This window comes from Siniperca chuatsi, linkage group LG3 (genome assembly GCF_020085105.1).
Source record: "Siniperca chuatsi isolate FFG_IHB_CAS linkage group LG3, ASM2008510v1, whole genome shotgun sequence".
In the NCBI taxonomy this organism is placed as follows: domain Eukaryota; kingdom Metazoa; phylum Chordata; class Actinopteri; order Centrarchiformes; family Sinipercidae; genus Siniperca; species Siniperca chuatsi.
The window spans coordinates 8,852,613-8,867,889 of NC_058044.1; the positions used below are offsets into that span (position 1 = coordinate 8,852,613).

Below are 15,277 nucleotides of genomic sequence, written 5' to 3' on the forward strand. Positions count from 1 at the left end.
TACATTATGTAATTAAATAAAGACTGACTTCAAGTACAAAACCTTTTTTTTTTATTTTCTATGATCAAAACTGCAAAACATCTAGAAAAATATACAACAAATGCTTAACCTTTCACAACATTTAACGTTTGAAAATGGGAACATAAAAGAAAAGGAATATTCACATTTTCCCCTTTAATGATAAAAGAACATTCATTTTTATTTCCTTTCTTTTACATATCAATGTTTTATATGTTTATAATTATTGTTAAGGTCTGCCGTTTTGTATTTTATTTTAAACATCTCCACAGTAGCCGGAGTCGTTGGAGAGTTGTGAGTTAGAGCTGCGGTTGGAGGAAGAGTTCCATATGTCCAGGTTCATGTGCGGGCCGAACGGGTTGAAGCTGCTGTACTGGATCGGTGCGCACCTCGCCTCTGGCTCCCGGCTGAAGGGAGAATGAGGTGGGGTGATTGGGGACACGGGGGACATCGGGGCTGATCGCTCAGGCTGGAAGTGGCTCTGGGGCGTCCAGATGGATCCAAACAGACTGGACATGGGGGAGAGGCTGCGGGTACCCGAGAAGTATGGCTGTGGTGGACAGAGAGAGACATAATATTAGCTTTTAAACCACTTTTTTTTAAGCTAATCTAGCTGTTTTGTGTGCACAGGAGCTACTGTCCAAAGCTGTCTTAAGAAGTTAAGGGTTATACTTCCATGACATTTTCTAACTTTACCTGCCACTGTGCTCTGATACCATCGACCACGTGGCTGCCTGTTCCCTGCAGTGATGACCTGGCTGCTCTTTCTGAACTTTTTAATCTCGTCTCTCCTTTGCAGCTAAAACAAAATGACCTTCCCGGCAAAGTTTCTCCCCATCCTCAGCAAAAAAGTCATCTCTTCGGGTATCAGAGTAAATAGTGGTTAAGACGCATGTCATGTAACCACAATGTCCCCTTTTCGATTCCAGCTTTGGAGCTGTCTTGCATGCCATGCCTCTCTTTCCTGTCTATGTCTACACTGTCACACTCTCAAAGGCAAAAAATACCACAAAAATAAAAAATGAAAGCATTGACTTACAGTACCTGACTCAACCATGCAAGAACACAACCCGTTTTCTACGTCTGTTGTCAAGATGCTACAAGTAAATGTAACATATTGCATTTATAATTTAGAAATGTATTTTATTGTGCGGTCATTTCATATAGCTTTGGAAGAGCACTCACTAAATGCCCTTTTACAAAATGTGATTCCTCATTGTTTGATGTCCGTCTTTAAATGTAATTTACTGCTATTATTACCTCATGGTATTAGCATCAAGCCCGAAAGAGACTGGAATTTTGAGACCAATATTTGAGAGTAAAAAATTAAAATAAAATAAACACAAAATAAAATAAAAATAAATGTATTGTTTAAAGTGGCAATCTCGAAGATTTTCATTTAAATAAATGTCTGTTAAGTCACTATCAGGAGTTAACACAATAGTGATTGAGCCTATGGATGGTCCACCGATGAAATTATGTGAAAAGTCCTTACATTGCATTTACAGTATTACTAACTGGGTGTCTGTGGCGACATTCCTGGAAAAAATGCTGTATTAAGTTACTGCTAATGCAAACCTAACATTTCCTACTGCTGCAGCATTACATTAAAAACATTTAACTGGCGAAACACAAGTTGAGTTTTATTATGATGTCACAGGAAATGCAATGTATTTGTCAGTGAGCTTGACACTGACCGCTATCGTTCATCAAAAATGCATCTACAAAACAAGACAACGGTTATTTTCGGCATTTGAGCAGATCAGTTTGATATATTGCAGGGAGAATGAACAAGGAGCAACAGCTACAGTGAGCTGTTAGATGAAGAGCTGCAGGCGACAGGCTGCACACCAACTTCTCAGCGAGGTAACCAACTCCTTTCCCTGCGCCCTGCTGTTCGCAGACTCTGCCATGTGCAGCATAAAATCAGATCACGGTTGCTCACAGAATGATGGAAAAAGGACAGTTATTGCCTGACTTCTTTATTAAAACGTCAATAGTTTGTTTTGCTGCCCCCAGAATTCTTTGACCTGTAACCGCATTTGCTGTTACCACCAGTAACTCTGTCACCAAATCAACCAGCACTGAAATCTTAGAGCTAGAGTAGGTACCGCTGGACAAACTAGCAAGAGATAGCTACATTTTGAAAGTATCCAAGCATTTGATTTAATGATTGCTGTCGGGCTGTAAAGAGAATTTCAACAAACATAACAAAAATGCTTTTGAAATACATTACCTACCCTAGCTTTAAGGATTGCCACTTTAAAAATCTGATATATCAGCCAATTTGTTAACACATTTAAGTATTTTTGGGCGAAAACAGTTTTGGCAAGCATCCCTCAATTTTGGTTACAAATGGACAGATTAGTCCTGAGGTCGTATGTTTTACAGTTGTCAATAAACTGTTACTGATGAAAGCAACAGTAAATATAATGTTAACTTTTGAAAACCACACTGAAAAATTTATTATTGTAAAAGCTATCCATTAAAATGCAATGTCAACAAAAATATATCACACTAAAATCAAGAAACATAATCAAAGGTACATTTACAACTAATAGGACAATTATGTGATGCAATTTATTTTTGCATGAGCTCAAATACACTCACCAATAATTTACTCGAGCATTTGAATAACATGAGAAAAACTGCATGCAACACTGCACAGCTGTGCAAAAACGAGAAGCAGCAAACAAAAGAGAAGTTCATAAAAACCCACTTACAGTAAGACTGAGATAATTAAATCCAGATGCTCTTGTTCCTTATTTCTGCTCAGACATGGAGAGCAGAGTGATGAAAGTACAAGAGCTGATAACTTCCTCTAAATGGTATATGAGTCACAACACAGAAGCCACTGGTGTCTTTAGTGTATCTCTGTGTGTACTGTCGTTCAAAATGACAACAACAGAAAAAAATAACACCAAATCTGGGCGTTAACGAGTGCATCACAGGTGTGGGGGGATTTCAGTAGGTCAATAAGGATCTTGACCATCTTGGTGCTTAATCACAGGTTTTAAGCAGCAACCTGCTCAGGGTTCCCACTCTTTCCTAGAGATCAATTTCCAGGAGTTTTCCAGGACATTTTCAGTGATGCTCTAGCTAGTATTACAGGCAGGGATCGTGCCATACACTAATGTGTTCTTCTTTGTGGAAGTCTGAATTAAAGGTTCAGTGTGTAAAATTTAGGGGGCTCTATTTGCAGAATTTGGCAATAGTATTCCTAAGTATGTTTTCATTAGTGTATAATCACCTGAAAATAAGAATTGTTGTGTTTTCGTTACCTTAGAATAAGCCCTTTATATCTACAGAGGGAGCGGGTCCCCTTCCACGGAGTTCGCCATGTTGCACGGCCATGTTTCTACAGTAGCGCAGAATGGACAAACAAAACACTGGCTCTAGATAGGGCCTTTCGCGAGTTTCAAGGCCACCGTAGTTTCTCCTACATGCTTGGAAAGGGAGGGTAAGGCGAGCAGTATTAAAATAGTTGTAAACTGCAATTTCACTGCTAGATGCCACTAAATCCTACACACTGGACCTTCAAAAGACATTTATGGCTAGAAGACAAGTGTTACAGAAACATTTCAGTGTACAGGCATAACCTTTAGATGTTTTAATGTCACTACTTTTACTACTATCCCCTCTTTCTGATTTTTTATTTTATTTCTTGCCTTGTTTAAATGCTCTATTTTTAATATTGTTAGTTTATTGTTATTTTTTACAATATTATAATATTTACATTTGAAAGATAATGTAACTTACATTATTCGAAGTTTCGCCACTTAAGTTGTTATGTCATCCAGGCTGCATGTGCTACCATGTGATATGACTTTGGGGTGTGTTCACAACATTCCCAAAAGCAGCTTATTAAAAATACTCTCATCCATAAACTACCATTTGAACGTTAATATGATCCTGAAACCCTTTCAGATGGCAATGTTATCCGTTTTGGAGATTTCTGACAGACAGCTTAGTAGTTCATTCTCAGCTAAAGGAAAATAGGAGGATGTTGAAATAATTTTCCAGGACACAACACAAGATTGTCAGGACATTTTACTTTTCCTGTCATTTTCGATGTGTTTTCCATGACTGGAAAATTGGTCAAACTGTTTTCCAGGATGTGTGGGAACCCTGCTGCTCTCTCATTGGCCTGGTTCGTGTTAAACACTCATGTGCGAAATGTCCAAAAGTTACTTTTCTGTAACTCTACTACTGTGGTTACATTGTGATCACAGCACAATCAGTTGTGTAAGCAACTGCAATTCCCCATTGTTTCCCCCTATTATCTGTTTAGTGTTCACAGTAAAGCGTTATAATAGCCCCAGTGTAACTGAGATTTAGTGTTGTTATTTCACACTGTGCTCTTTCATTTATATCATATTTTAACCGTCATTTTACCAAAACCTACGGCATTTCTTTTTTTAATTTGAAGCTTTTCCGTGTTATACATAGTTTTAGTTCAGAATAAACTGATTATTTTTGGATTATGGAATATTGATCAGACAAAACAAGACATCTGAAGATTCGCCTTTGGCTCTAGGAAATTATTTTTGACATTTTTCACTATTTTATGACATTTTATAGACAAAAAGATTAATTGAAAAAATAATCTGCAGATGTAATCGATAACAAAAATTATCATTAGTTTCCCTCTGACTAATATAAATAATATTTAGCTGCAGCAGGAGAGCAGCCAGATTGCTTGGACCTGTTTAGACCATCTGAGTTTATTATTGTGACTCATCACCTTGCTGCCCACACAGGCTGCTGTGTCCCAGGTTGAGGGCGATTCCTGAGGCGGTTCCTCACGCCAGCTGGTCTGACTGCAGTGTGAATTCTGGCCCTCTTGACTGGGAAAACCACTCGGAAATGTTCCATTACCTACGAGGTGATCAGAGCAAACAAATGCTGAACTGGAATCCAGAGAAACATTAAGGAAGCACACTCAATGCTTGTTCTAGTAACAGTTTCAAGTTATTCAATTCTATGCCTAAGAGTATAAAGTGTAATACGAATATATTACTGGATTAACGTGTAAGAAAATTGCATGTCATGAGCTTGTACCAATGTAGTTGCTTTCCTCAATGTAGGTGTAGGGACTGTTGCACTGGCTGTTGGCACTACACCAAGTAAACCTGAAGGAAACAAGGAAACATTTCATCCAAAGGTTTTAGCAGGGACAGATAAAACACACTAAAGCAGCACTGTGAAGGTAATTATTCAAACTGTAAACCAGTTGCAGTTGCCATGCTAGGACATATCTACAGTATGTGCTTACTAACAAAGTTATTTTAAGCAGTTAGGGATGGTGTTTACACAGAGGGGTGAAGTGGAGTTTTGAGATGAACAGTAAAACAAATACTTCTGGCACTGTTACCAGCCCAGAATTCAATCTGATTTCCCTCTAAGAGGCCCACAGAGGTCTGACATGAATAAATTGTGATTGGGCAGTATTATAATTAAAAAACATGACAGGAAAATAGGGTCCAGGATAAAAGTAATGTGTCATGTTTTCATAGATTACAACAAGAACGTCATTGAGGAAGTTAAGTTATCGTTTAAAAACACGCAGAAGAAGAAATCATGATCACTGTGTTTGTCTTCATCATCATCTAAACAATCTGACTGCAGTCATGTGTCATGCAAAAACTTCGGCTTCTTTAAAGCTGCAACTGATTTTTTTTGGCACTTGGGGTCAGAAGAACCCCACAGAAGAAAAGCTGACAATTACAGAGCTTAACATAACGTTGTTGTAGCTAACACTAGCAAACAATTTCCTACTTTCACATCCAGCAGACGCAACATTAGCATTCATTTGGAGTCACGTTTCTGTCCAATATTCGCTTTCTTATTAGCTCTGGTTCAGTCTCTACAACCTCCTGGGGAAAATATCTGGCTCTTAGGTTATTTAATGCCCATCTTTCTTTATCAGCTTGTCACTAACTTTGTCTGCTGTTTGGTGCTGAATTTGTCAGTCAAAGTGACCCCCCTTTCACAGTACAGATTGTCATTTGATTATTTTTTTATATAAATAACAGACACCTACCCATTGTACGCTGCAGTGGTTGCTGGCTGAGGTATGTAGGGCAGAGCTTCGGTGGTGTTGTATCTGAACTCATTGGTGAGGGGGATGGATGGAGCTGACCACGTCTCTTCAGGCAAATACTGACCTGTCAGGTCTGAGGGAGCACAACAACAAATTTCCATTAGAAATCAGACACACACAAGCCTTTTTTGTTGAATGGACAGGTGTTTATTTCAGACTGTACTTTTCAAGTATCTATTTACTATGAATGTCTTTACCCATGTTCCTGTCTACTCCTGCAGCAACAGCAGCAAAACTCGGGGAAAAGCTGGGCACTGTGGGATGTGGGCTTTGGCACTGGTCTTTACGATACAAGCTGTTCATGCTAAACAGCGAAAAGGCAAAGGTTACACGTCAATGAGGGAACAAATAAAAAAAATAAAAACACAACTGTATATTTTCCATAAGCTCCATATAATCCAAATATTTTCATCAGTGGCTTAGCCAAGACGCAAAGTTGATAAACAGAAACATCAAATTTTACTAAGTTTGAGTAAAATCTTATCAAGTTGAAAATAACACTATTTTGTGGCAATAGAAACACTAACAGAATAGATAAAAAAACATTCCTGTGCAACATAACTGTATATTTTGAATTACCATATTTTAGGAGTTTTAGTTCATTTAATTGAATTACCTACTTTTTTAATTTAACTTAAAAAGTACTCAGCACAATTCACATATGGAACACATTTCACATAGAATTTTGTAAACCAAATTTGTAATTTTTGTCCACATTAAACACACAGATAAAATAGTATCCATCTTTTGCTAACAAACACCAAGAACACGTTCCTGTGGAGGCTCATACAGTCATCACAGCCAGTTCTTGTATCCAGGTGATTGTGTGTGCATTTGCTGAGGTACCTGACAGCCTTGTAGTTTGTATTCATGGTTTGGTAGCAGTCTCGGTCTACTGCGTAGGTGCCGTACTGCATGGAGTCCCCTGTAAATACCAACATGACAAAAATCTGTTTGCACAAATGTCAAAATAATGTCATCTTATCTGTGATAAAATTACAGCTACAGTTAATTTTTTTCCATAACAGATTATGACTTTGTTGTGGGAAAATTATGGAACTTAATAGTATGTTAATAGTTCTGGTTTTCCTAGATAAGGTAGTGTTCCTTACTTTTTCTAGATGAGGTAGTGCAGGCATGTGTTCGGGCACTGGGGTCTTTGTCTCCCTCCATGCTGCTGGCGCTGCTCCAGCTGCCCCAGCTCCCTCTGCTGGCCCTCACACTGCCCGACGAGCTGCCGGAGTCCGAGCCCGACTCACACACTCCACCACCACGACGCTCTGTAGTGCACTTCCGTCGAGTACGAGCAGGACACACACCTGCTGCACATCAACAAGGCAAGTGAGATTAAAATCAAGTGTTTGGTTGTTGTTGAGTGAGTAAAGCTGCAGAAAACTGACAGGTCAGGAGGAGGCCCACCATTCTGTTTGAGGGGGCTCTCAGCACTCTGTCCAGGCTTTGGTGCTTCTGACTTGAATCCGTTGCAGCAGCGGTTCCTGTTGCGAGTTCCATTGATGTTACGGTCCCCTGTTTTCCAATCAGGTTCTTTCTCCCTCTCTGGAATCACTACCACATTGTGCTCAGGAGCACTGCAGCAGTAATCAGACACAGAAACAATGATAACACATTATCTACTGTTTGGTGCTTTATAACACTGTCTGTCGTATTTAGTTTCACTGCTGTTTGATGTAGCTCTTTTTCCACTAATATTACACAAAAAAGACCAGGGTCATGTGGTATTTTATTAGAATAAATGTAAATTGATTCATAGATGAAAATATGTGTGAAGTGTGGACTACCTGGAGACATTTTCTGTCTTCCTGCGACTCCTCTTTCCCTTATTATTTCCTGATGCAGTGCCAGTCTCTGTGCTCTGTGCTTTCTTTTTCTGGCCCCTGCCATCTTCCTTCAGCTGGAGAGAGAAGAAAAGTAATAATAGTTGTTTGTTAATTGGAAGCCATTTGATTATATGCTTTTCAAAGTGCCTGAATCAATTAGTAAGACATAACATTTAATTAATTAAGTACTAGCACAATACAGTTCAGCACCTTCCTTACCTCCACTTCAGAACTGTCCCTTTTCTCAGAGTTGATCTTCTCTGCATAGTGCTCAGCGCAGCTCTTCTCTACAGGACTGCAGAGTAACAGACCTGGTCTAGGTCCTGGACTCAATGTGACGTTATCTAGGAAACCAGCAGACATTTCCATGGGAAACATAACTGCTGCTGGCACTCTATCTTCTATAGTGCTGTGGGGGTCTTCTTTAAAGTCTGCGGATGTCTTTTTATCCAGCTCACTGATGAAAGCTGGTTCGTTGTTGTTGCAGACATCAGGGTCTGGGGTCAGGGGAGGGTCCGGTGTCAGTTCTTCATGCTCTTCATCCATTGTCACAGCACCAGCCGCTGCTGTGGACAAGCTGGACTTGTATTTGGTGTAATAGAGTGAAACCTTGTGTTTCTTTTGTGGTTGGGACAGGGTGATTGAAGAACCTCTCTTTGAGGATTGAGGACGCGGGGCGGGGCTGTTGGCCAAGGCTGGAGAGCCACGTCCCTTACCTTTGTCTGAGGTGTGACAGGTGTCCACATAGCTCTTACAACTGCCCTTTGTTTTACTATACACACAAGAAACAGAAATGACAAATTAAAGTATTTTAACACCAGAAAAAAATCAGTATTTGTCTTTATGTAAATAATAAATTCTCTGAAAAACACTGGACATACTTTACACCATTGGGTGTGATGTTATTGACGGGGCTGTTATCCTGGGACAGGACAGAGTTGTGGTTGCTCCTGATGCTGGGTGTGGAGAACTCATTGAGGATATACTGAGCCTGATGGAAGGCCATCAGACACACACCAAACAGGGAGAAGCTGAAACACAAACAAACACAAAAGATATCATCAGAGCATCTATCTATAATGACTTACTACTGTAAATAGTTTAACTAAGATTAGAATAATCTTTCTCTAATAAAAATGTCCAACTCAAATCAGTAAAAGACCATCACTGGCCCCTTTTCTTCTCCTGGCCCCTCCATAAACACACAACTTTTAACTGATATCTGTGGTTTTGTTTTTTATCATGTTAGCTAGTTATCATGTTTAAAATGTTTAAAACAGAGAGTAATTGTACAAACAGTGTGATAGGTGTAACGTAAGTCATGTGCTATCTCCATATTTGCATGTCCGTAGACTCAGAAGCAGATTTTAAGCTCTTTTTAGGTCAGTCAAAAAAACAAACAAACAAACTGGACAAATAGTATTCAACACAGATTATTTCTGCAGGTCTTGTAGAGGGGCTCAATAATGATGTAACAATTACTTAAAAGGTACTAACCATGTGAATATGAGGGTGACCACCCAGAAAGTTTCCTCCCAGCTGGGGCCAGGAACCACCTGAGCGCAGAGAGGCAACATGTGGTGGGGCAGCGTCACATTGAGGGTGAAAGGGAAAGAGGTGCCACGTGACGTCACCAGGGTGAGGTCCCGGAACACCCAGGATGAGGTGAAGTCTGGAGTGAACCTGAGGACACAGACAGGCAGAGGCAGTGAGAGACACAGAAATGGACAGAAAGAGGAGAGACTGAAAAGGAAGAAAACGAGCGTGAATTCACAATAGCTGCGACCACACACACACACACACACACACACACACACACACACACACACACACACACACACGAGTGTATGACAAATGGTTCATGAGTTATGACAAGGGGCGTGGGTAAATTGTCGGTGGCGGGGCAAACTGTAACCAATGCAAAATGCACTCTGCTTAGTCCAATAATGTCTCCCAAGTGTCTACGACAACCGGTTTGTGGGTTATGAAAGGGGATGTGGCAAAATGGTGTGTGTGTGTGTGTGTGTGTGTCTTTCTACAAAGCTTGGTCATGTTATGTGAATCTGTTTAGTTATGTACCTTTTTGTTATAGGCCACTCTCACAGTGCCTCACCCCCCTTTAGCCAATTGGCATGAACACAAACACACATCTTCACACACACACACACACACACACACACACCAGTAAAAGAAAAAAAGAAATCGGCTGTAAACCAAAGCAGGCTAGAATTCCACTTACGCAATTGTGATCTCAGAGGAGGTGTTGTGGTCGAGGCTGAAGGGGTGACACTGCAACACCTCAAAGCCAAATCCCTGACATTTATATCCATTTATATTCATTGACATGACTGTCAGAGGAAGCTCTCCTGCATTCTCCACCTTGAAACTTTTCCTGATGGCGAAAAGCGGCTTGTTGGTGCGCAAGCCTGGGAGTGACAAGCAGTAATGTTTAGCCATTTGTATATTCAATATCCTTATCTTTCTTTTAAAAGCAAATATGTAACCCTAAACTTTATCACATAACAGTCATGTAGTGATGTAAAGTTTAAACATTAATCTCACCATCACGACACTCCATTAGAGTTGACTGAGGAACATTGAAGCGCAGGGAAGCTCCTGGGCCGGGCAGTTTGCCTCCGACTCTTAGCAGCTCTTTGGCCCCGTGGCCCTGCACCATCATCATGTCAAACACAGTCAGGTTGTTCCTGAAACACAGTTAAAAAGATAAAACACAGACCATGTTTAACAGAACTAACATTGCACTCAACATGCTTAATAAAAACATCCTCAATGACTAAATGAGCTGTGTTCCTGATAACACAATAAAGGGCCCTAGGAATACATTTTTCATTTTCCCCTAATAATATCCAACTAATATTACATTTTTTTGGGATTTATTCTTTGGCTATTCAGATTTTTACCCTGTACTAAATAAATACATATTTACACTACTGTTCAAAAGCTTGGAGTCACCTGTTATATTGATGTTTTTCTTCTTTCCTTCAATAATGGCTATTTTAACATTGATAAAAACAGTGTAATTATAAATCAAATGTATTATTTACATTTGAAATAGTTTTAGAATAATTAAATGATTAAAACTTAGGTTTAGTCAATGTCCCCACAGTGTTGCATGACGGGAGAATACTGTTGTGACCATTTCTCCCCCAAATATATTTGTTTTCCAGTCCAGACAAGTGTAAGTGACCCTAGATCATTTCTGAACCACAACTGTGCTTACAATTGGGCTCTAAATATTTTGGGAACCTGTTTTTCTTTGGGCCCTCTGCAGTCTTCTCAGTGGTTAGAATGAATAGGTTTAAACTGTGATTTGTCAGTCCATAGTACATTCAGCTGCTATTCCGTGATCCAATTCCAATAGTGCTAACCCTAGACTAACCTACTATTTCTATTTTAAAGTTTTAAGAATAGCTTTGCTAAAACAACACGCCTGTTAATTCCTGCTTGTTAGATGCATTATTGTGCATTTGACACTGAAACAAGAACCTGTTCCTATTTAAATCTGCACAGATTTTAATGATAAGCTTCCAGTTTCTTTTACCAATGACTGCTAATTTCTTATATTCTTATTTAACTGCTATGAAACTCTCCACTATTGCGAAACATTTCTTCCAAACTTCAAAAATTCTCTACTATTATGAAACCTATATATTCATTATTGAAAAGGCATGAACAATCATTACCTGATGATGATAATGGTAGTGGTGGGTTTGTGTTCAGAGGGAGTAAAAACCACAGCAACTTCTCTGGCCTCCCAGGGCTGCAGCAGCAGTCGCAGGACACCCTCTCCTGTTATGTCCTCCACATTCTGACCCGCCTGTAAATAAACACACAGGAAGACGGGAAAAAAGGTTTAGAGGGAAAGCAACATAGGCAAGACTGAAGCACAACAACAATGACAGTGTTGTCCATGCATTTGATGAAAGTTAGATAAGTATTACCTGTTGGGAGCCAAAAAGCAATGAGTAAATACTAAAAGATTAAACAGTGCCACAACTTTATTTCCCAGGAGCATTCTCACGATTTACCTTGGGGGGAGAAGCCAACAGAGAAAACTCTGTAGTGCTGATGTTGACAGAGAGGGGGCTGATATTAAACCTGCCAATCAAAACAGAGAAAACAGTTTGAAAAATCAATTAGAGGGATGTGCTGGAGCAACACGGTACAGTGCTCCAAATAGCCGAGGCAGAAAACAACTGTAGTTGAATAATTCTCAAACATATACTCTTGACAGCATACCATTTGGTTAGGAGGTCCAGAGCCTCCAGGGGGGCAGGGTACAGGGAGAGGATGCGAATCTCTACAGAAACCACTGAAGAGGAAGGATTCTTCAGCATGAATGTCTTCACCTGAAACAAATAGAAACAAAGGTTTTCTTTTTGCGGCAGACATGTCACAAATTGTAATTCCAGCTTTTATATATATGTAGAGAGAGAGAGAGAGAGAGAGAGAGAGAGAGAGAGAGAGAGAGAGAGAGAGAGAGAGAGAGAGAGAGAGAGACACACACACACCATTTTTAGTGAGGAGTCATAAGTGTTGCCCACCTTGCTTTCATTGACGGGTGTAGCACCAAAGTCCAGAGGAAATGACGTCTCTACAGGGAGTCTGGGCCACCTGAGCAGACAAAAGGATTTACATGATTGATGATGTTAATGGTGTGTAATGATAGACAACAAGACAAACAATAGCATGAAAAAGAAAGCGAAGTGTTACATTTAAGACTCACCTGCAAGGCAGTTCGTCTTTGTGGCTCTGCCATCGAGAGCAGAGCTCAGCAGCCAGTTTGCTGTCTGTAGCCCAAGACGAGGGGAAAAAGTCTGGGAGGAGGGAACGCTGCCACTCTGAAAGACCTGATGGGATATTAGAGGAAATAGATTAATAAATTCACTAAAAAAAAACCTCTTATGGCTTATGTACTTACTTAGATTATGACTTTTTCTCTCACACATGGGGTTATCAGGTGCCATGTCTCACCTGTTTCAGACAACCTGAGAGGGCAAGGTTGTCCACATTCTTGTTCCGCCTCAAACACCACCTCCCCCTGCTGACAGACACATCATCTATTACCACATCTGATCCTGTATACTGATCCCCAACCCAACACTCTACTAACTAGCCACTAGAGCTGGTATTTTACCTTGAAAGGAGTAGAGTGAAAGTAAAGGGGAATGTGCAGGGATGTGCCCAGGCTGGTATCCAGACTCAGAGTGGACAGCTGATTGACTGACCGGGCCCTGCTGAGCAGCTGGAGGGACAGGATACGCCAGCAGCCCTGGGGAACCGTCAGTGGGCCGCTGAAGTTCATCACCTGACAGGCAGGAGGTAGCAGAGACATTAGTGTCAAATCCTGTCCTGTACTTGGGATCCTTATGATAACAGCGTGACGTGTAGTGTGCTTTGCCCATGTCAGAATTCAATTGGCACAAACGAAGAGAAAGTTTGCTGTAATCAGATCTGCTTCCTATCATTACATAAGGCAGTGGTGCATACCTTCATTACTCCCTGCAGCTTCTGTGAGAGGCTGACATTCATCACAGTGAGGGGCAGGAGGAGGGAGTTTGTCAGCCACAGATCCACCTGGTCTGCATCTCTTTGTTTCACCTGGAACAGGCTGAACAAATCCCCCACGGTCCGTCTGCAGAAAGCAACAACAAAAGGACACCACAATATTCAGTATCACATGTTAATGACACTTACTAAGCATTTAAGTGTTTTACCAATTCCTGTAATGGACTTATCACCTCAACAGAGACAATAAATATGTATACTGTGCTTGTCACTATCTACAACCACAGTATTGCTTTAATTCTAAAAAAGGTCTCAACATTACCTGTGAGAGATATGCAGTCCAGGGAAGCTGTAGGTTGTCTGGTTTCCCAGAATTTTTAAACTGATAAGACTTTTGCATTTCCTTCCGCGGCCTGGCAATGAACCTCTGCAGGCAAGTATAGCTACTTCAGTGAAGTTTTTTGCTTCTGGTCTCAGAGGAACTTGATTAAATTCCAGGCTGGCCTCCACTTTTGATAACACATGCATGTCCTGGGGAGATAGATAATCTTGTCAAAGCCTATACATTGCTACCAATAATACCCATAATATTGTAAAAAAAAAAAAAGAAAAGAAAAAAAAGAAGAAAAACACCTCACCTTTACATAGAGCTTCTTGCCTCCAGAATTTAACATATAAACTCCTATTTTTGGTTCACCTGTAAAATAAATAAAAGGTAAGATAAATAAAAACGGTGTACATATGTACATACATACATACTAAATGTATATATTTATAGGTTTACACAGTTATATGTGATTTTGATGCAAGTACAAATCTACATTTACTGCTATGGAAAGGTCTCCCTTACATTCTTTATATGTCATTAAGAGAACTTGCTGAAACCAGAGACAGATTTCTAAGCAAAGCTATGATAAAATGAAAGTGAAAATGAAAAATGGCCTCCATGTTCACAAAGCCAGTGTGACAAAGAAGTTATAACAAGACTATACACCAAGACACTGTCTGCTGCTGACAGAAATAGTCAAATACTCCAAGTAGAAACTATGACACTATGAAGTTATTAGAAACACAGATTTGGTTTGTTGTTGTGCTTCAACAACAAAGACAAAGCCTGTGTGAGCGTTCACAAGTATTTACAGTAATTGTACACCAACGAAAATGCTGTGTAGACACCTGCAGCTGATTTCATTTGATCTTTAGCCTCTGTGTTACTCTGTAATGAGAGCCCAGGAAAGCAGAACTTGTCTTCTAAGATTTCTCTCATCGGACAGTTCTTTCAAAACAGCAGCCACATGAAATTTCAGAGAGCTTCATTAAGTCTACCTCTAGTGTCAAAATGGAATCACCATTTTAACCTTTTGAACTTGATAGTGGGTCACCACAGAAACGGGTATAAAAGATAAGACATTTACTGAGGTAATCTGAGTGGAGGCTGAAGAAGCAGAAATACAACTAGTGTGAAGTTAGATGTTTGTCTTTCCACACTAAAATATTATTTATGAATGACAAATCAGTCAGAATCAAGCTGTATGGTATCTTTAAGTGACGCTGTGCAACACTGTCACATTCCCACAACTATTTTGCCTCCAGACATTGCGTCAGACAGGTCAAACAAACCCACCTACTGCATCCTGTCCAGCAGTGGGGGCCACCAGCAGCACCAAAATGTGCTCAATGACGTAAGGCTTGAGCTTGTCCAGATCAGTGGGCCGGTCACCACGCGCAGACAGATTAATCTGCAGACTGAGGCGCTCCTCACTCTGGAGGCAGGACCCCTGGGACGGGA

General features: G+C 40.3%; 1 protein-coding gene across 6 annotated transcripts in view; it reads right to left on the reverse strand.

Annotated features, from left to right (window-relative positions):
• Positions 1–28: 28 nt before the first annotated feature.
• The window catches only part of tmem131l (transmembrane 131 like), a 42,959-nt gene continuing 27,710 nt past the window's right edge, over positions 29–15,277 (reverse strand). The window contains exons 9-33 of one of the 6 annotated variants that reach the window (XM_044191620.1): positions 15,113–15,266; positions 14,127–14,185; positions 13,811–14,019; positions 13,471–13,615; positions 13,118–13,288; positions 12,955–13,021; positions 12,707–12,830; positions 12,525–12,594; positions 12,220–12,329; positions 12,009–12,078; positions 11,664–11,797; positions 10,522–10,664; positions 10,199–10,385; positions 9,457–9,642; positions 8,841–8,990; positions 8,179–8,731; positions 7,921–8,033; positions 7,541–7,710; positions 7,234–7,440; positions 6,968–7,046; positions 6,319–6,425; positions 6,062–6,194; positions 5,080–5,150; positions 4,763–4,896; positions 29–568 (exon numbers count right to left, since the gene is read on the reverse strand). In XM_044191620.1, the coding sequence (XP_044047555.1) occupies positions 275–568; positions 4,763–4,896; positions 5,080–5,150; positions 6,062–6,194; positions 6,319–6,425; positions 6,968–7,046; positions 7,234–7,440; positions 7,541–7,710; positions 7,921–8,033; positions 8,179–8,731; positions 8,841–8,990; positions 9,457–9,642; positions 10,199–10,385; positions 10,522–10,664; positions 11,664–11,797; positions 12,009–12,078; positions 12,220–12,329; positions 12,525–12,594; positions 12,707–12,830; positions 12,955–13,021; positions 13,118–13,288; positions 13,471–13,615; positions 13,811–14,019; positions 14,127–14,185; positions 15,113–15,266 (3,840 nt within the window). In that variant the 3' untranslated portion in view covers positions 29–274. Of the gene's footprint in view, positions 569–4,762; positions 4,897–5,079; positions 5,151–6,061; positions 6,195–6,318; positions 6,426–6,967; positions 7,047–7,233; positions 7,444–7,540; positions 7,711–7,920; positions 8,034–8,169; positions 8,732–8,840; positions 8,991–9,456; positions 9,643–10,198; positions 10,386–10,521; positions 10,665–11,663; positions 11,798–12,008; positions 12,079–12,219; positions 12,330–12,524; positions 12,595–12,706; positions 12,831–12,954; positions 13,025–13,117; positions 13,289–13,470; positions 13,616–13,810; positions 14,020–14,126; positions 14,186–15,112; positions 15,267–15,277 lie in introns of all 6 variants that reach the window. The other 5 variants (XM_044191617.1, XM_044191616.1, XM_044191615.1 and 2 more) reach the window with 5 other exon arrangements.